Here is a 16688-nt window from a genome sequence, read left to right on the forward strand (position 1 = left end):
GTCTTCTGGCAACGTCATTCGTTGGACAATGGGTTGCATCGCTCAGTCCACTGGAAAAACATCCACAGTCGAGTTCGCCACTTTCACCAAATCGTCGAGCAGCTTCCGCGGCTCGCCGTCAAGGTCATCAGCGAGGAAGTCGCGAGCGGTGAGTTCCTACATAAAATCAGTAACAGACTACCTAGCAATGTACGAGGTTGAGATGAGACTCACTGCCTCTTCCAGCTCTGCAAGCTCTTCATCCGGCATCTCTGCGCACACCGCAACTAAATCTTCACCCTTCGCGGCCAGAATATTCATCTCATCCGCTCTCTGCACGATCTTCGGATCAATGCCGTTCATGGCCGCACAGCACGTGCCGAAGCTCGAGCTGCTGCGGCCTTGCTTGTAGTTGTACAGATAGGTAATCTGCTCTTCAACGGCAGAAGCCTGGTCATCGGCGCGGACTTCCATATGCGCAAAAGCCAGCTGTGGACGCTCAGGCAGAAAGCCGGCTTCAAAGATTTCGTGGAAGTGCGTCGCACCCAACACCTTCGGGCACTCGGCGCCTCGCTGGAGGAGGTGTTCAAAGACGCCCGCTGCGAGACCGGCGCCGTCGTAGCTCTCGGTGCCTTTGCCGAACTCGTCAATAACGAGCAGGCTGCGGCGGGTGGCTAGGCTGAGGGCGACGGAGATCTGTTGTAAGTCGATCATGAAGGCGCTCTGGATGCGGGACACGCTTTCGCGAGTAGAGATGCGCGTAAGTATCTTGTCTGTGAGACCGATTTTGGCTGCTTCGGCAGGCACAAAGCTGCCGATGTGTGCCATGTAGACGATGATGGCCACTTGCTTGAGGTACACGCTCTTGCCGGAGTAGTTCGGTCCCGTCATGAGGACCATGCTGGGGCCTTCGGCGCGCTGGCGAGGCGCAGTTTGCGAGCTGGCGGCCGCGGCATTTTGCAAACCGGGATCATGACAGGCCGCAGCATCTTCATTGTCAATCCCACCGCCAACGATGTAAGTATCATTCGGCACATACGAAGGCACCGTCAGTTCCTGCAGAGGATGACGTCCGCCTTTGATCTTCACAATGTTCTCGTCAGTTACGCGAGGCTTGACCAGATTGTGCAGTGCCGCACCTCTCGCAAGGGCGACAAGGGCGTCCAGCTCTCCGCAAATGTCTGACGCATCGTTGAGCAATTCCTCATATTCCAGTACTTGCTCGCCTAGCCGCTGTACGATCTCGATTTGTTTGTCGCAAATTCGGCCGTAGATGTCGCCGAAATACTGATCCATCTCTGTCATGTTTGCATTCTTGTAGTACGCATTCTCTTCGGTGGTGAACATCCTCTCCCATGGCTCCTCTTCGGTGCCTTCCCAGACACCTCGTCCGGTCTCTTGTGCGAGACGTAGTGAAATGAGGAAGCCAATTTGCGGAAAGAAGATGACATTGACCTTGGAGTCAAGCTCCGCCGGTACTTGCTCAGCAACGACAAGCGCCACCCTCGATAGCAGATCCTCAATGCCATCATAAGTACGCTTCGCTTCGTCTAGGTCTGCGTCAATGCCAGGCCGTACAACGGTCCGGTTCTGCTCTCTGGAGGCCTCAATGTCGATCACGTCATTGATCATCTTACCGAGTATTGCAAGCTGCCTCCTGTCGAACATCTCTTCGATCCTGACACGGATGGCCAATCGCTGACTGCCTTGCAGCTCGACCAGAGCATCCAATACCTGAAGAGTATAGAAGGAGAAGTGGCGAATGCTGGGCCACACCGAGTTAGAAACGCTGCGATTTCTGTCGAGGCCGCGACTGGTGCCTTTGTGCAGATTGATCGTCACCAGACGCATATTCTTGATCTTGCTCAAGCACTCTCTGAGCGTGTTCATAGATGGCGCGTTCTCGGGTCGAAGCAGGACACTGATGGTGTCTAGGCGCTCATTGATGACAGCGAGGTTAAGGCTTGGGCGGAGAAAGTATTGCCGCAGCAGGGCACGACCTTGTGCAGTTTTGGCTTCATTGTGAAAGAGCCCGTATACAGAGAAGCCTTCCTTGGCGCCGCTGCTTCGGCCAGTGCGTGACGAGCTTTGGTACTGCGCACTTGGATGGGATTCAGTCGACGTGATCTGCAGCGAGAGAAGCGTGTCCGCGTTTATGAACATGGTGCCGCTCAAGCTAAACATCTCAATGGTGGCCACCCGAAACATGCCTTCTGACGCCTCGTCTCCTGGAAGGTATGCAGTCACGCGCCTGCGTTGTAGATAGGAGAGTACAGCGCCAGCGCAACCAACCGTGATTCGACTTTCTACGTTGACCCAGCCGGCCAGACGCAGTAATTGGCCTTGGCGGCCTCCATAGTCAACATCCGGCAGATTGAAGTCTTCCGGCCCGGACATGACATCGCCGGGTACGACAAACGTAACACGCGGACCGTTTCGTTGGCCGACGCGCAGATTGGCCAGCTTGGTACGGGCAGCCTCGTAGGCAAACTCGGCATTTGGTCGACACTCAAGCAGGTAAGGCAGCCGGGTTTGGTCGCCGCTTCTACCATCCTCAGATACTCGAGCATCACGCATCTCTGGGTCAAGACGGTTCATCACTTCATCATTGCATTTGGTTGAGACGAGAACAATGGTTGGATCAACAAAGACTTTCACTACGACTAGCGTCAGCAACTGCAGAATAAGAGAGTGCTCATGCTTACATTGGTCGACGATATCAGGACCACCGAGCTGTACGTCCTCCATGAAGTACAGCTTTTCCTGACGTGCGACGTAGTAGGCACATCCTACCGTCCCTCGCTCGCTGAGGTCAACGGCCATGACGACCTCGTCAAGGGTCTCAGTGTCGAAATCGTGGTCATATTCATGGTGCGACCGCTCGACTGTCGCCACGGTTGGACTGTCTTCGCAGTAGGCAGACCTGCTGTGGCTGGTATTCGTGGTTGCAGAACGCTCAGAGTGTGCCGATGAGCGATGAGTATTTGCTCGACCACGGTCAGTTTTCTGGGCCTGTCCTGCGGCTGAGCGATGAGATGTGATTGTATACTGTGCTCCGGAGCGGAACGAAGACTGCCTGGACTTAGAACATGAGCTTGCCCGGCTACGAGCGGTGCGCGATGAAGCAGTCTGCCCGCTGTATCGACGCTTCTGGCTTGAGTTTGAGGGAGCCATCTATGGCGTGGTGCGTCAGAACATTAGTATATAGAAGGTCGTGCGAAGGCGTGGAGGTGTTGTCGACACCGATACTGCATGAGGTGAGGTTGTTGGCCGCGTCCGCGAGAGGCAGGTGCGATATGCACGTCACGATAACGTGCTGCTCAGCGCACCTCGTTGCTCGTCGTCCAAATTGCAAGCCTCAGCTGTGACAATGTCCTGCTCGCGCGTAACTGATAGGCGCAGGCTATAGTATGAGGAGTTCGGAAGGCATTTGACGTGCAGAAATTATGTAGGCGCAGACTGTACTTTTTTTAGGCATCGACCAATGTAAATAGCAAGTCTCACGCCTTCTTGCCCTCTATTCTGCCTTCGCCGCCTTTGTTCTTCCACTCCGCAAAACCCTTCATCTCACCTCGAATGTCCAGAAAGCCAGACCTCTCCTCTAGCGCGGCATATGGATTACCGCCGCCAACGCCAACCTCTTTGGTGGCGCGAGCATCCTTGCTTCGTTCCAGATTGCCTGCCCAAACGTTCCATTGTATAGGCTTCAGATTTGCGCTACTTAGAACTACGCCAGCGCATAGGAGCACGACGGACACGAGCGTCTCAATGGTGATGTCAACGGGGAGATTGACTTTCGGATCAAGTACTGAGAGTAGGTAAGATCCAGATGATGGTGATGCTGATGTTGAAGGCAACAATGAGTGCTCGTAGGCACTATACACGCTAAAGATACTGTCAGCGCCATGCAGGGTTAAAATTCTGAGCAAGACATACGCATGCGAGAGGAAGATAACGCCTATGACGTTCAGTGCGATTGACGCAATCGCCATCTTAACAGGCACTGGAGCTCCCCAAACCTCTGGTGTTTGGCTACGAATGGTTGGAGGTTCGAGCGTGGAAGCACAGTCTCAGCAATTGCGCAGTCCAATGATGGGGCTTGTCATCACATGACCTTCCGAAGGTTCGGTTACTCTTGCTCTCGCACTTATCCCCGCTAAGACTGACCACATGCCAACATCCTTCTCTCTGGACGATGATTATCCTTACGACTTTGCACGCGCCTCAGTCTCGAATGAGCCACACGAGCCTGCATTCTGCTCTACCAACCGTACCTTATACATTCGCGTGGAATGGCGATGTCTACTCTACAACATCAACTCTACGCCCATGCCGGTGCCGTGCCCCTGGTGCTGTTTAGCCTTTCCCAGGTTGGTTGAGAACACAATCCTCGCAATGCAACCCACGCAGCCTCGTCCTTCACAGCCTTTCCCGCACCTCCCTCCTCTGCATCTTGTCCAATAACCCGCATCATTTATTCCACGTTCTCGCCAGTCTGTGAACGGTGGCTCGAATTAACTGGATATACCTCAGCTGAGGTGCACATCTAAGCACGCATTTCTCAACTGTCCAGTGCATGCGCTCGAATCTCACACGCTTCTCGCCAAGCGACAACATGTTTCTTAACGCACGGGTAGGTCTCGTATCGTGTACACTGAACATGGATGCCTTCCACCATGGGTAGGTAACATCCAGTTGATTGTGCACACTATCGCAGCGCCGGGAGACAGGGTGTGCAGAGCCTTGCCATTCGCACGAAGCGGATACACTTGCACGTCGCAAGCCTTCTTAGGCTCTGCGGCATCTCGCATCTTGCAAGTGGCATTGTTCCCTACTACGTTACAAACCACTAACCCTCCATCCTCCCTTCCACACGATGGCACCAAACAACTTCTTCGGGATTGGTATCTTCCGCATTCTAGAAGATGCGCAGCGTCGTGGTATTGCTATAGCCAACTCTGTCTTCTTCCCCGTCGCCGCCGTTATTCTCGGTTTCCCCGTTGCAGCTGCCCAACAGCCCACCGGCTACTACGAGTTGAATACCAGCAACCCTAGTTACTACGGCTTCACCGCCGCCCAAGTAGGCGACGATGTGGATGGGTTTAAAGTCCGTGCAGACGTACAAAGCCTGCATTCTTCCGGAAAGAGCAACAACTGGACGGCGTGGGTCCAACGTTCTTCTCAGATACGAAAATACGACAACGCCGAATGGTGCATTGGTAACCTGTCCATTGCGCTAAGTGGTCTTGGTTCAGCGTATCAAGCCAGCGCTGCGGGTGCCACGACGTTGCTCACGCTTCTGCCAACTGCCGGCGCCCTTATTGGGGCACCGACGAAGGAACTCTGGGTGCTCTATAAGCTCATGCCACTTGCCGGTGTCTTGTCTATGGTCCTCTCTTTAGGCGGTAACATCGTTCCAATGGAGGTGAACCAATACGAGCGCGTAGACTCGTTCGCGTATGCCGGCATGGTCGGTTCGATCGCGAAGGAGCAGCCAGTGCATCCGAGTAGCGCCTCGAAGACCAAGGGCTTGACCCAAGCCCAAGAGTTTGCTGAACAAGTTCATGCGAAAAGCGTGGACTTCACCGGATCGCGGAAGGGCACGATAATCACGATCGGTTGCGTGCTCCAGCTTCTCTGGCTAGCCTGCATCCTTGGCGCTGCTGGCTTCATCCAGGGCGGTGCAATCATTGTCTGGTGGTGTACTGTGAGCCAAGCTGATTCGGTTTCATCATCATTACCTTGCTTACAGTAGAGCAGATGAAGCCGTGGATGCTCTTCTGGTATTTCTTCGCCGCTTGCTCATCGCTGCTGGACAATCTCGCAGGCGTACCCTTTACACGACAATACACCATCCGCGTGTCTCGGGCTCCCAAGATCCGCATTAGTGATGATGCACCATGGGTCATATCTGAGCACGCGCTTGATGAAAAGCTACCGGATTCCAATGCTCAAGCTGGTCTGAACAAGCCCTTGCCCGATCCGAACGGTGCCACACCGACCCTTGTTGCGAATAAGGCCGCCGCCAAGATTTCCACTGCCACGACTATCAGCACGGTTCCTCTTACACCTTCCACCACGTCACTCCACAGCATCAACCTGGGTCAGGTCCCAGGTGGTAACTACCAGCCACTACCGCAGACAGCCCATTCGACGCATGTCGACACCTTAGCTGGCTTCGTGAAAGGCTACAATACCTATGGACGAGTCATTATGGACCCAAATGAACCTTGGGCAGCTCAGAGCACGCCTTTCTATGTCATCATCAGTATCCATGGCATCTCGAACGCCCATGCCACCTTGAGAGTCTTCAGCAAGTTCTTGAGTATCGGAGTGGCAAGTACAGCACCCCTTCGTTCAGTCGAGCTATGCTAAGTCTTCGCGAATGAACAGTTTACAGTCGGCACAGCGATGTTCGCTTCGTGCGCTTTCGTTACCATCCTCGTCGCCGTCGCAGTGGCCAGTCTGACCCTCGTGGCTGGCATCTTCGGCCGTGTGACGGCAATGTGGATGGCTTCGGAGCTCATGCAGAACGAGCCCGTCATACACCGTGTGGTCACGACTTACGCAGAGGCTAACCAGATGGTCGAGGCCATGCTGCGAAAGCCTGGCGTAATGTTCGAAGTGCTGGGTCACCTGGTTGTGGATGGCAGATGCGTCAAGGGATATCGCCATCATATACGCTGGAGCAAGATACTGGGCGTGCTGGCCTCGCCGTATGATATCAGTCTGCTTGCGATGCCGGGCACGGTTGGACCTCGCAAGCAGCGTAAATGGTTCTAAAGCGGATTCTGGAGATGGCGCACTGGCAGGTGTGAGCAAGCTCACGGATGCGTTGCTTCGGTCATGACATACATGAGCCGAACGTTCACAAAGTCGCAGAATGGTGTGATAATGTAGTATGGGCCGGCCGTTGTCTGAAACGGATGACTAATCACATTGCTTTTTCCTTCGTTGCTTCCAATGGTCCGCCTCGACACAATAACATAAAATCTCTATACCAGTTTCTCCTCCTGAAGGCCTCTGTGCTCTTGCAATGGACGTATGTTAACCCGCTCTTCTATGCCAGTGTATCAGCAATCGATAAGAAGCCAAAGCATAACCCCTTAGACATTGTTTCACCCTGCAGAACCCGCCGTTGCGCTTCAATGTGATCGACAGCGCGCTTTACCACGCGTAGAAGCAAAGCCCCACATATTTACACTCATTGCGGTCTCTACTTACAAGCCACTTTCTCTCGGCTGCCTCGTTCCGGTCCCACCTCCTGCAAAACCGCCCAATGTCATTGTCTGCCATGTACGGCTCTGCGTGCGGCAGGCCGAACGGCCAACAAGAAGGATGCCGTGAGTGGTGTACGTTGAGTGTAGATTCCTGTGGTTTGTTCTGATCTTATCTTTCATTTCCGCCTGGACACTCATTCGTAGGGTGCGCGAGGGTATATTCTCATGGGCATGGGTATAGCGCCGGTGGGCCTGATGTGCCTGGTGCTCACTTTAACACTTGGCTGTGACGGTGCCGCCGTCTTGCCGAGACAATCCATCGCCAGCACCGCAGGAACCGGAGCCCAGAGCATAGTCAGCCTGTGGAAGTCCGTCAGCAACCCACTGCCTAGCAGCAGTGGGACCGTTCCCGACCTGACGGTGACTGGCAACTACTATACTACCCCCAAATCACCGAATCCGCTGCTTCGAAGTACGGGTATTCTCGCAAAGCGGCTGACCTTTTTGTATGGAACTCCGCTGGCGGGTGGACCGTACTTTCCAACTGGTGTACTTGGGTTTGAGAAGGTTGCGGCAGACGTAGCGTACATTGAGGCGACCGAGTTCCCACCCGTGCTAGCGGGGACGCTGCTAGATGATACACAAGCGACTGCGGACTATAGCAAAGTATGTGTACGACGGTAGCGAGGTATGGCAGAAATGCTCACCACTCACCATCTTTGTACAGTATAACGATTTGGAGACGGTTGCGGATTACACCAAGCTCTATTCGAACGAATGTAGGAACCAACTGCCTTCCGGACCCGCTCCAGGAGCAGAGACGAACTACACCGAGGACTTGTTCTTCTCGATGGAAAGGCTGTCAAACTCACCTTACCAAGTCCGAAGGCTAAACCCTACCAGCGACACCTTAGCATTTACCATTGCGGACAACATAGCGCAGAACCTCACCGGGCGGACCCTGAATCAATTGTTTCAAGCTGGCCGTCTCTTCTACGCGGACTACCGTGACCAGGGCGAGCTTACGCGTACAGATCGATATGCAGCCGCTTGCGATGCCTACTTCTACATTGATCCCTCTTCCGCCAAGTTCTTGCCATTGGCCATCAGGTCGAACTACGGCGCCAACCTCATCTACACGCCGGCAGACGATGCGGCCGACTGGATCTTAGCCAAGATCGTCTTCAATGTCAATGACTTCTGGTTTGCGCAGTGGAATCACCTAGCGGCGACTCATGAAGTCGTGCAGATCGCATATATGGCCGCGATCCGGACGTTGAGTGAGGAGCATCCGGTGCAGGCTATGTTGAATAGGCGTAAGCATCCAAACATCATAATATGACTGATGGAGTGACTTTCTAATGATGGTCGTCTGCAGTCATGTTCGAAGTGTTCGCGGTCCAGCCGCTTGCGCAAACCGTCCTGTTCGACCCAGGCGCGGCGGTCGATCTCACCTTCGCTTACACTGGTCAAGCAGCGCAGGATTATAGTACAGACTACTACCAGAACAAGGGCAGCGGTCGCTTCGTGGACAACTACTTCCAGACCGACCTTCAGCGCCGTGGCTTGATTAATTGCACTTACGGTCCGGCGCTTTCGCATTTTCCGTTCTACGAGGACGGCACCGTGATCTGGAACGCCATCAACACGTTCATGACGTCCTTTGTGCAATCGTATTACTCGTCGGATTCTGCTGTTGACGCAGACAGCGAGTTGCAGGCATGGGCGAAGGAGGCGAATGGACCGGCGGAAGCCATAGACTTTCCCACATCAATCTCTTCGCGGAGCACGCTCATCGCCACCCTCACACATTTCGTAAGTAAGCGAGCATATGACTGCGTTAACAACGTCTGACGACTCTCACAGGCCCACCTTGTCTCCATCTCCCATCACACGGTCAATACCAACGAACTCCTCAGCCTCTCCTCCACCTTACCTTTCCATCCCACCGCGCTCTACGCGCCCCTTCCAACGATCAAGGGCAACACGAGCGTCGTCGATTTCCTACCGCCCTTCGACAAGGTTCTCGAGCAACTGACGCTTACCGCGCTGTTCGCTCGGCCGCAGTTCGTGGGCACGAATCGCACGCTCATGCATATGTTCGACGATCAGGCAATGCTTGGCAAGATGAACGCGCAGACACGGTCCGCAGCCTCGGCCTTCATGAGCAGTATGCAAGCTTTCAGCTCGCAGGTCAGTGGGAGGACATTTGGATCGGATGGGTTAAGTCAAGGTATGCCGTTCATTTGGCAAGCGCTGGATCCTAACGTAGCGCCTTTCTCACTCACTACATAAGTTGCTTTGGAGCCAAACTTGACGGAGTGGCTTGTGTAAAGCGTGCATTTCCTGCTATCATGACGTGATAATCGCATCGCATCGCTCCGGTGCGCCCAAACTGATCGTGACACGATTGATGTCCTGAGGCTAGGAAGCCATGTCGCCATGAACGCTTAGCTGTAGCGGCACCGGCTTGCAGAGCCCCACAATGCTATACAGAAAGCCTATCAACATGGAGGGGCATACTACACCTCAATTTATCAACTTTGTCTGAGCGCAAGAACTAGTTACTACGCCTCTGTTCGGTATAGTGACGCTGTTGGGCACAGTCACTCTCCTCCACGCTGCGGGAACTTGCTGTGACTGACACAACGCTCGCTTACCGATCCAACGAAAGCCTGTTTCGGTCACTTCACAACGCCGAAGCAAGCGCAACGCATAGGACACTAGGGATACAAGGGCTGTCACCCAGTAGCAGACAGTACCGCGCAGCACAGTGGAAGCCCTGGCTGGAGGTTGTGGGGGACTACTACTGTTGCTTCCTCACCAACTGGCCTGGCGTAACGTGGAAGGAGCAGGACTGGACCCCGGGAGGATTGGCATCACTTGCGCACTCCGCAGCGCAGCCGCAGTGAGTCGAGAAGCTGGCGCCTCACGCAGAGCCGCCGCCCGCACACATACCACCAGCGCCAGGAAGCTCGGCTTCCACGAGCCTGCAGCCGGACCGAGACCTCTCAGCGAATTTCGAAAAGGCGTGCCGAATTGACGAGCTCCAGCCGGACGGCCTCTCGGAGATGTCGTCCTCTTCACAGACGCCGGAGAGCTGGATCAGCGCCTTTTGTAGTTTGGTCGGCCACGAATATTTCGCGGAGGTGTCGGAGGACTTCGTAGAAGATGACTTTAACCTGACTGGCCTACAGAGCCAGGTGCCGATGTACAAGGAGGCACTGGAGATGATACTGGACGTGGAGCCGGAGGACGGTACTGAGGACGAAGAGGAAGAAGAGGAAGAGGAAGAGGAAGACGACGATGATATGCAGCAAGACGGTGATCGAAGCTATCGCCGAGCAGACGCAGCCGAACGGCGGCACCTGCGGATGGCAAGCGATTTGAGTGTGATTGAGAGCTCGGCGGAGATGCTATATGGCCTCATACATCAGCGCTTTATTACGAGTCGACAAGGCATACAGCAGATGGCGGAAAAGTACGAGCTCGGCCACTTCGGGCACTGCCCGCGTGTGTATTGTCACGGCGCCAAAGTTTTACCAGTGGGATGCTCGGACATACCTGGCCAAGAAACTGTGAAGCTGTTTTGCCCGAGCTGTCTGGACGTCTACACGCCGCCTAACAGTCGGTTTCAGACCGTCGACGGCGCCTTCTTCGGCACCACGTTTGGCTGTCTGTTCTTCATGACCTTCCCAGAACTGGAAGTTGGCGGACAGAAACCGTCAAGTTCAGCGCAAACCACCGACCCACTGTCATCACCTGCAGCAGCGGCGGCAAAGGACTCCCGCTCCTCGCTCTCGTCCTCCTTAACCTCACAACAACCGCATGTCCCTCCGCCACCGCCACCTATAGCAAGCACCTCAAACAGCGTATCAGGCCAATCTCCTCAACCAGAGAGTATTAACGGCATAGCGCCCAAAAACCTCGCACCCGGCTTAGGGCAAGGAAACATCTACGAACCCCGAATATACGGCTTCCGCGTTTCGGAGTTCGCGAAGACCGGGCCGCGCATGAAGTGGCTACGAGGCCGACCTACAGATGTCACCGAGCTGGACGAGTGCAAAGTCTGGACACAGAGTCAAGCACTACATGCAGCAGCCGAGGGTCTTGCACCTCCGGACGCGGCGGACTTGGCTGATTCCGAAATGGCGGACGACAACGTCGAAGCGGATGAGGGCGAGGAGGAGGAGGAGGATATGGATGTCAATGATGGAGAGGGAGCGCCGAGTGGGACGGCACAGAATGCTATGTTTGCGAGTCTACCGCAGCAGGACGTCACGGCAAGGAGGAAACCGAGTCGGAGGCGCGGGCATGACGTCGCTCTCACTAACGGTGAGGGCGGCGGGACGGCGTTGAGTGTGGGTGGGGCTGGGTGAGGAGCGTGCTCTCGTGGTTATGTTGATGCTTGGCGCATATGGCGTGCGTAAAAGATGAGTTCTTTTAGTGATACCTCATGAGTTACTCAATACGGCAGATTCGCTCCTTCCTCGATTACGATCCGGTAGAGCTCTATCACACGTCATGCAACCTCATGTCAAAACGGAGGATGGCAGATGTCAGCTGGAAGTTTTCCGCATGGTGAACATGCAGCGTGGTGAGTGTTGACGATATATCACGTTTGGTCGCCCGCTGGTATGTCGTGAACTCCATCTATCATGCCTCATAATGCTATGCTGGACGCTTCCATGCTTAATCATTGGATCGCATAATGATTCAGATGCTAGTCGCTTACTCGCAGTTGTGCAGTCTCGCACATTGCCCGCCACTCAACACTCGCTCCGTCCAGTCGTCATCGTGGCGTCAATGCCGCCACCACTCCTGCATCTGGTTCTACACACCACTCACGTCAGCATACACCTCCCTTCCGCTTCTTACCCGCTTCCATGAGCACTCCTACCTTCGCATCCCCAAAAACCTCATTCGCAACATCCGCCCCTAACGTCGCACCGAACCCCCACATAGCCGCATCCAACACCTTCCCGCCATACATGCGCAGGTAATGATGGCTCTCGTGTTTCTGGGCTTCGTGGTGGAAGAGGCCGCGGTCTTGCGTGGGAGTGTTCTTGTCGGAGGGTGGGGTGGAGAAGTTTGGGCTCTGGACGGACATTTTGCTTCCGAGTTTGTGTGCCGATACGACAAGGTCAAAGGTTGTACTCCAGTACCGGTTGCTATAAAAGCTGAGCGATCAGTATAGTGACATTGATGCTTTGTGTTCCTGGAAGCTTAAGGCAGAGCTTATGCACGGTGACATGCGCTAAGCCCTGCCATGCTGAAATAGGAAATTGTGGCTGTGGGCACGTGAAAGAATGTGAATGTCAAACTTCGCAAGAACCACTTACAGATAGCGGACGCTCATGGCAACCTTACTAGCTGTGGTAAGCTAAGGGGGCGGAGGTCGATTATACCGCGCCATACGCCATGTTGATACTACCCACAAAGTGGCATTCCGATACTGCCAAACGCTCAGCAAGCCAATGGCTACGTCTAGATCTTGTCCCGCCCTTCATGACATGTCTCGAATCGAGCGTACGCGGATCGAGGTGAGCTATCCACCACTGCGATCTCTCAGAATCAGTTCATGCGCGCATTCGAGCAAGGAGCGGCATACGGCAGCGTCAGCCTTTCGTCTCCAGTAGTCCAACTCCTTCAGGCCAGCGCAGCCAGTAACGTGCTCAAACAGGGCAAAAGAGATGCCATCCCGCGCCAAGCGAGGCAAGCATTCCAACCGATCACGCATCGGGATGTGGGAGATGCGTTGCTCTCGATGACTGCGGCAAAGCGGGCAACAACCGCCGACAGGTCAACCGCACCATGATCAGCCACGTCGTCCAGAAGTTGCTCGACATAGGTTGCTGGAAGTTTGCAGGTGCCGCTGTATGATGGTATATTCACGTCGCCACACCAACACCTTGCCCTCCCTGTTGGCCGGCGAGCACTTTTTGTCTCAATACCTCCTCGACCACCCGTAGATTATTCGTCTTGCCATTCACGATCTCTTCGAGATCTTTAATGTTCTTGCCAAGCTCATCAATCTTGCCGTTATAGAACTTCTGCGCAGCATCCGTAGTCTTCTCGACATAGAATCCGGTCCCGACATCAACGAGAACGTGCTCAGTGTCTGCCAGCTTTCCTGGAACGTATAGTGAGGATGTAAGCGGGACGAGAAGCGGCTTGTCTATAAGACACTGGTGAGCGACGGGATGCTGTGAAGCAGGGAATGCTATGCGCCACCGGTCCTTTACCTTTTACGCCTGCCGCTACTCCATTTTGGATGCTCGTAACGCAGTCGCGGAACTTTTGCTGAGCGCCGCGCAGATTCTGGTAAGAGCTGGTCAAGTGCTGGACTTCGTCATCGAGCTGTTTCTTGACTTGAGACAATTGCTGGGCGGAGAGGCTGCCAAGGTCAACTATGCAAGGTCAGCCCCCATCCACTCGCCCTCATCCTGTACGCCTTACTCTGCTGTCCTTTCCCGTCTGCGGCCATCACTCATGTCCTGAGTGTGCTGGCGCATTGTACTGCAGGTCAAAGCCAGCTATGAGATCTGTACATGCGTCGGCTTTAAGCGGAGTTACTCTTTACCTTCAGAATTTCTGCAAGTCGCAAAGTTCGAGGCACATTTCTTTGAACATTGCATAAACGCAGACAACAACACAATGGCGCCAGCAGCGAAGCGACAGAAGCTTTCGGACGGGGCGGCGGTGGCTATCGAGCCTCCTGATAGCAATACAGACGCAGTCGAGGCGATACTTCAAACTAGCGAAGCGAAAGAAAAGCGCGAACAGCAACGCCGCACCCTCTTCGTCCGCGCGCTGCCGCCTAACACCACCACCGATTCCCTATCCGACCTCTTCTCCGAGTCATACCCCATCAAGCATGCCGTCGCCGTCATCGACAGTGAGACGAAGCAGTGCCGCGGTTACGGATTTGTCACCTTCGCCGACGCCGAGGATGCCGCCAAAGCCAAGGACGAGTTCCAAGGGCGTGTGCTGCAGGACCGTAAGCTGCGCGTCGAGATCGCCGAGCCAAGACATCGTGACGAAGCTGGTGAGGGAGCGGTCAAAGGTAAGGCGCAGAGGGAAGTGGTGAGGCAGTCCACGAAGCTCATTGTGCGCAACCTACCGTGGAGCATAAAGGGCTCGCATCAGCTCGAGAAGCTGTTCAGGAGCTATGGGAAGATCAAGCAGGCGTATGTGCCGAGAAAGGGAAATGGAGGGCTGGTGGCTGGCTTCGGTTTCGTGTTGATGAGAGGGAGAAAGAATGCTGAGAAGGCTATGGAGGGCGTGAATGGGATGGAAGTTGATGGGAGGACGTTGGCCGTCGACTGGGCGGTTGAGAAGGACGTGTATCAGGGGCTGCAGCAAGGTGAAGAGGGTGGAGGCGCTGAAGGCGAGATGGATGAGGACGGCGAGGCTGACGTTAGTGGTGAGGAACGTGACGCTGACGGTGACGAGGAAGATGAACATGATGTCAGGAACGAGGATGGTGTGAAGGATGATGGCGAGATTGAGGACGAGGATGAAGACGAGGACGACGTTGACATCAAGCTAGACGATGACGACCTTAATGATGCGGTCAAGCGCAGCCAGAATTTCTCCGAGGACAAGTCTTCCACCCTCTTCGTCCGCAATCTGCCATTTATCTGCACAGACGAGGACTTAGAAGACCACTTCACCCGCTTTGGCGCCGTACGATACGCTCGAGTGGTGATGGACGCCGGCACCGAACGTTCAAAGGGCACAGCTTTCGTGTGCTTCTACAACACAAGCGACGCAGATGCCTGCCTGCGCAACGCACCAAGACGCACAATGCCCACTGATGCAGAAAAGGCGAAGCAAGGCAGAGACCCTCAGAACGCACCTTCAATACTACAAAATACAGATGCAGACCCTACCGGCCAATACACCCTCGATGGACGGGTCCTCCAGCTCTCACGAGCCGTAGACAAGTCAGAAGCGAACCGCCTCACCACGGAAGGAGCCGTATATCGCGGCAAGCGTGACAACGACAAGCGCCGCCTGTATCTACTTGCGGAGGGCACCATCTCGCACAAGTCGCAGCTTTGGGAGAAGCTTTCTCCGTCGGAGAAGACAATGCGAGAAGCCAGTGCGCGGCAGCGCAAGACTCTTATCGAAAGCAACCCGTCGCTCCATCTCAGCTTAACGCGCCTCAGTCTCCGCAACCTGCCCCGCAGCATTGGCAGTAAAGAACTGAAAGCGCTAGCTCGAGAGGCTGTTGTGGGTTTCGCGACGGACGTCAAGAATGGCGTGCGTGAGAAGCTATCGAAGGAGGAGCTGGCGCGTGGTGGCGACGAAATGATCGCCGCCGAGGCTGCCCGCAAACGCGCGGGTAAAGGGCTGGTCAAGCAAGCCAAAGTGGTATTCGAAGGCTCGAGTGGGAGCAAAGTACAGGAAGAAACTGGCGCCGGACGAAGTCGAGGCTATGGCTTCGTGGAGTACTACACGCATCGCTCTGCGCTTATGGGTCTGCGATGGCTGAATGGCCACGCGATTGGGTATACTGTGCTGCACAACGAGAGGAAGAAGAAGAGTAGCAAGTTCAAGCCTAGTGCGGAGGAGATGCAGGATCGCAAGAAGCGGTTGATCGTTGAGTTTGCGATTGAGAATGCGCAGGTTGTGTTAAGGAGGAAGGAGAAGGAGGGGAAGGCCAGGCGGGGGTTCGTTGGGAAGCCTGGGGCAGGAGCTGAGGCCGCTGCTGGTGGCGAAGGTGAACCGGAGACGGAGCAGGCGCCGAGGGCGAGGGCGGGGAAGAAGGCTTTTGAGTCGAAGAAGCGGAAGAGAGGTGATGGTGCCGACGGGAAGCCGCGTCAAGGCGGCGAGACGAAGGCAGTGAAGGTTCCGATCGATGCGAAGACGGCGAAGCGGAATCAGATTATTGGACGGAAGAGGGCTGCGCGGAAGGCAAGGAAGGGTGGGTAGGCGCACCTGTCCTGGAAGGTGGCATCCTGATCTGGATCCGAAACCGTAGTCTTTCGAGGATACGCGGCAGTCGCGGGGAGTCTCGCCATGATTACGTCTTTCACCAGTGTGATCTCTCGCCACAGTCTTATCGACGATATCGCCTTCTGTCGAATGCGGCAGGCCATGACAATCGACGTTGGCCGTAATGGAGACGCGACATTGCGAGATATTGCCGGGAGTTCTCGCGTCCAGCAGTATAGTATTTCGCTCATGCAGCTCTCAACCACCCCCACTGCGGCTCTAGTCAACAGCATCGTCCTTGGAAATTGGCGCAGCGTCTGTCATTATTATGGCAGTGATTGCTGCGGTGGGGTGGTGACACTGGACTGGGGTTGCGCTACTGCTGTGTCCTAATCACAAACTTGCCCCCTCACCGGTTTCCGGTCTTACGTCCACGTGCGTGGTCCTGAGCGTGACTGTGTAGAGTCACTGCATGCCTACAGACGCAGTATAGACGAGTTCTGGTTTTGACGGCTCAGCGAGTCGCGGAAACTCTGCGATCACATT

General features: G+C 55.0%; 8 protein-coding genes across 8 annotated transcripts; 4 read left to right on the top strand and 4 right to left on the bottom strand.

Moving 5' to 3' along the window:
- Positions 1 to 177: 177 nt before the first annotated feature.
- Positions 178 to 3153, bottom strand: BAUCODRAFT_62522 (uncharacterized protein; the record flags this gene model as incomplete). The annotated part of the gene is made up of 2 exons (XM_007674089.1): positions 178 to 2636; positions 2685 to 3153. The coding sequence occupies 2 exons, from the start codon at positions 3151 to 3153 to the stop codon at positions 178 to 180; spliced, it is 2928 nt and encodes a 975-aa protein (XP_007672279.1).
- A 326-nt stretch (positions 3154 to 3479) lies between these two features.
- On the bottom strand, positions 3480 to 3971 carry BAUCODRAFT_144667 (uncharacterized protein; the record flags this gene model as incomplete). Its single annotated transcript, XM_007674090.1, has 2 exons — positions 3480 to 3864; positions 3916 to 3971. The coding sequence occupies 2 exons, from the start codon at positions 3969 to 3971 to the stop codon at positions 3480 to 3482; spliced, it is 441 nt and encodes a 146-aa protein (XP_007672280.1).
- Positions 3972 to 4321: 350 nt separating this feature from the next.
- Positions 4322 to 4651, bottom strand: BAUCODRAFT_29489 (uncharacterized protein; the record flags this gene model as incomplete). Its single annotated transcript, XM_007674091.1, has 1 exon — positions 4322 to 4651. A coding segment is annotated over exon 1 (188 nt), but the record flags the coding sequence as incomplete, so codon positions are not given.
- A 204-nt stretch (positions 4652 to 4855) lies between these two features.
- On the top strand, positions 4856 to 6890 carry BAUCODRAFT_135834 (uncharacterized protein; the record flags this gene model as incomplete). Its single annotated transcript, XM_007674092.1, has 3 exons — positions 4856 to 5597; positions 5732 to 6315; positions 6373 to 6890. The coding sequence occupies 3 exons, from the start codon at positions 4856 to 4858 to the stop codon at positions 6760 to 6762; spliced, it is 1716 nt and encodes a 571-aa protein (XP_007672282.1). The 3' UTR covers positions 6763 to 6890.
- A 564-nt stretch (positions 6891 to 7454) lies between these two features.
- On the top strand, positions 7455 to 9494 carry BAUCODRAFT_61447 (uncharacterized protein; the record flags this gene model as incomplete). Its single annotated transcript, XM_007674093.1, has 4 exons — positions 7455 to 7865; positions 7927 to 8515; positions 8578 to 9014; positions 9066 to 9494. 4 exons carry the CDS (start codon positions 7455 to 7457, stop codon positions 9492 to 9494), a joined length of 1866 nt encoding a protein of 621 aa, XP_007672283.1.
- A 776-nt stretch (positions 9495 to 10270) lies between these two features.
- Positions 10271 to 11578, top strand: BAUCODRAFT_60817 (uncharacterized protein; the record flags this gene model as incomplete). Its single annotated transcript, XM_007674094.1, has 2 exons — positions 10271 to 10953; positions 11071 to 11578. 2 exons carry the CDS (start codon positions 10271 to 10273, stop codon positions 11576 to 11578), a joined length of 1191 nt encoding a protein of 396 aa, XP_007672284.1.
- A 186-nt stretch (positions 11579 to 11764) lies between these two features.
- On the bottom strand, positions 11765 to 12669 carry BAUCODRAFT_196134 (uncharacterized protein). Its single transcript, XM_007674095.1, has 4 exons — positions 12542 to 12669; positions 12100 to 12370; positions 11935 to 12032; positions 11765 to 11882 (listed from the first exon to the last, which is right to left on the bottom strand). The coding sequence occupies exons 1-3, from the start codon at positions 12556 to 12558 to the stop codon at positions 12003 to 12005; spliced, it is 318 nt and encodes a 105-aa protein (XP_007672285.1). The 5' UTR covers positions 12559 to 12669; the 3' UTR covers positions 11765 to 11882; positions 11935 to 12002.
- A 755-nt stretch (positions 12670 to 13424) lies between these two features.
- Positions 13425 to 16139, top strand: BAUCODRAFT_118813 (uncharacterized protein; the record flags this gene model as incomplete). Its single annotated transcript, XM_007674096.1, has 2 exons — positions 13425 to 13647; positions 13933 to 16139. 2 exons carry the CDS (start codon positions 13425 to 13427, stop codon positions 16137 to 16139), a joined length of 2430 nt encoding a protein of 809 aa, XP_007672286.1.
- Positions 16140 to 16688: the final 549 nt, after the last annotated feature.

Source organism: Baudoinia panamericana (assembly GCF_000338955.1).
Source record: "Baudoinia panamericana UAMH 10762 unplaced genomic scaffold BAUCOscaffold_1, whole genome shotgun sequence".
Classification (NCBI taxonomy): domain Eukaryota; kingdom Fungi; phylum Ascomycota; class Dothideomycetes; order Mycosphaerellales; family Teratosphaeriaceae; genus Baudoinia; species Baudoinia panamericana.

What these genes read in the sequence shown, in the direction of transcription:
- BAUCODRAFT_196134 (XM_007674095.1), bottom strand. An exon ending in AGGTTTTTGGGGATGCGAAG is followed by an intron (nt 12,033 to 12,099) that starts GTAGGAGTGCTC and finishes AGTGGTGTGTAG; the next exon opens with AACCAGATGCAGGAGTGGTG.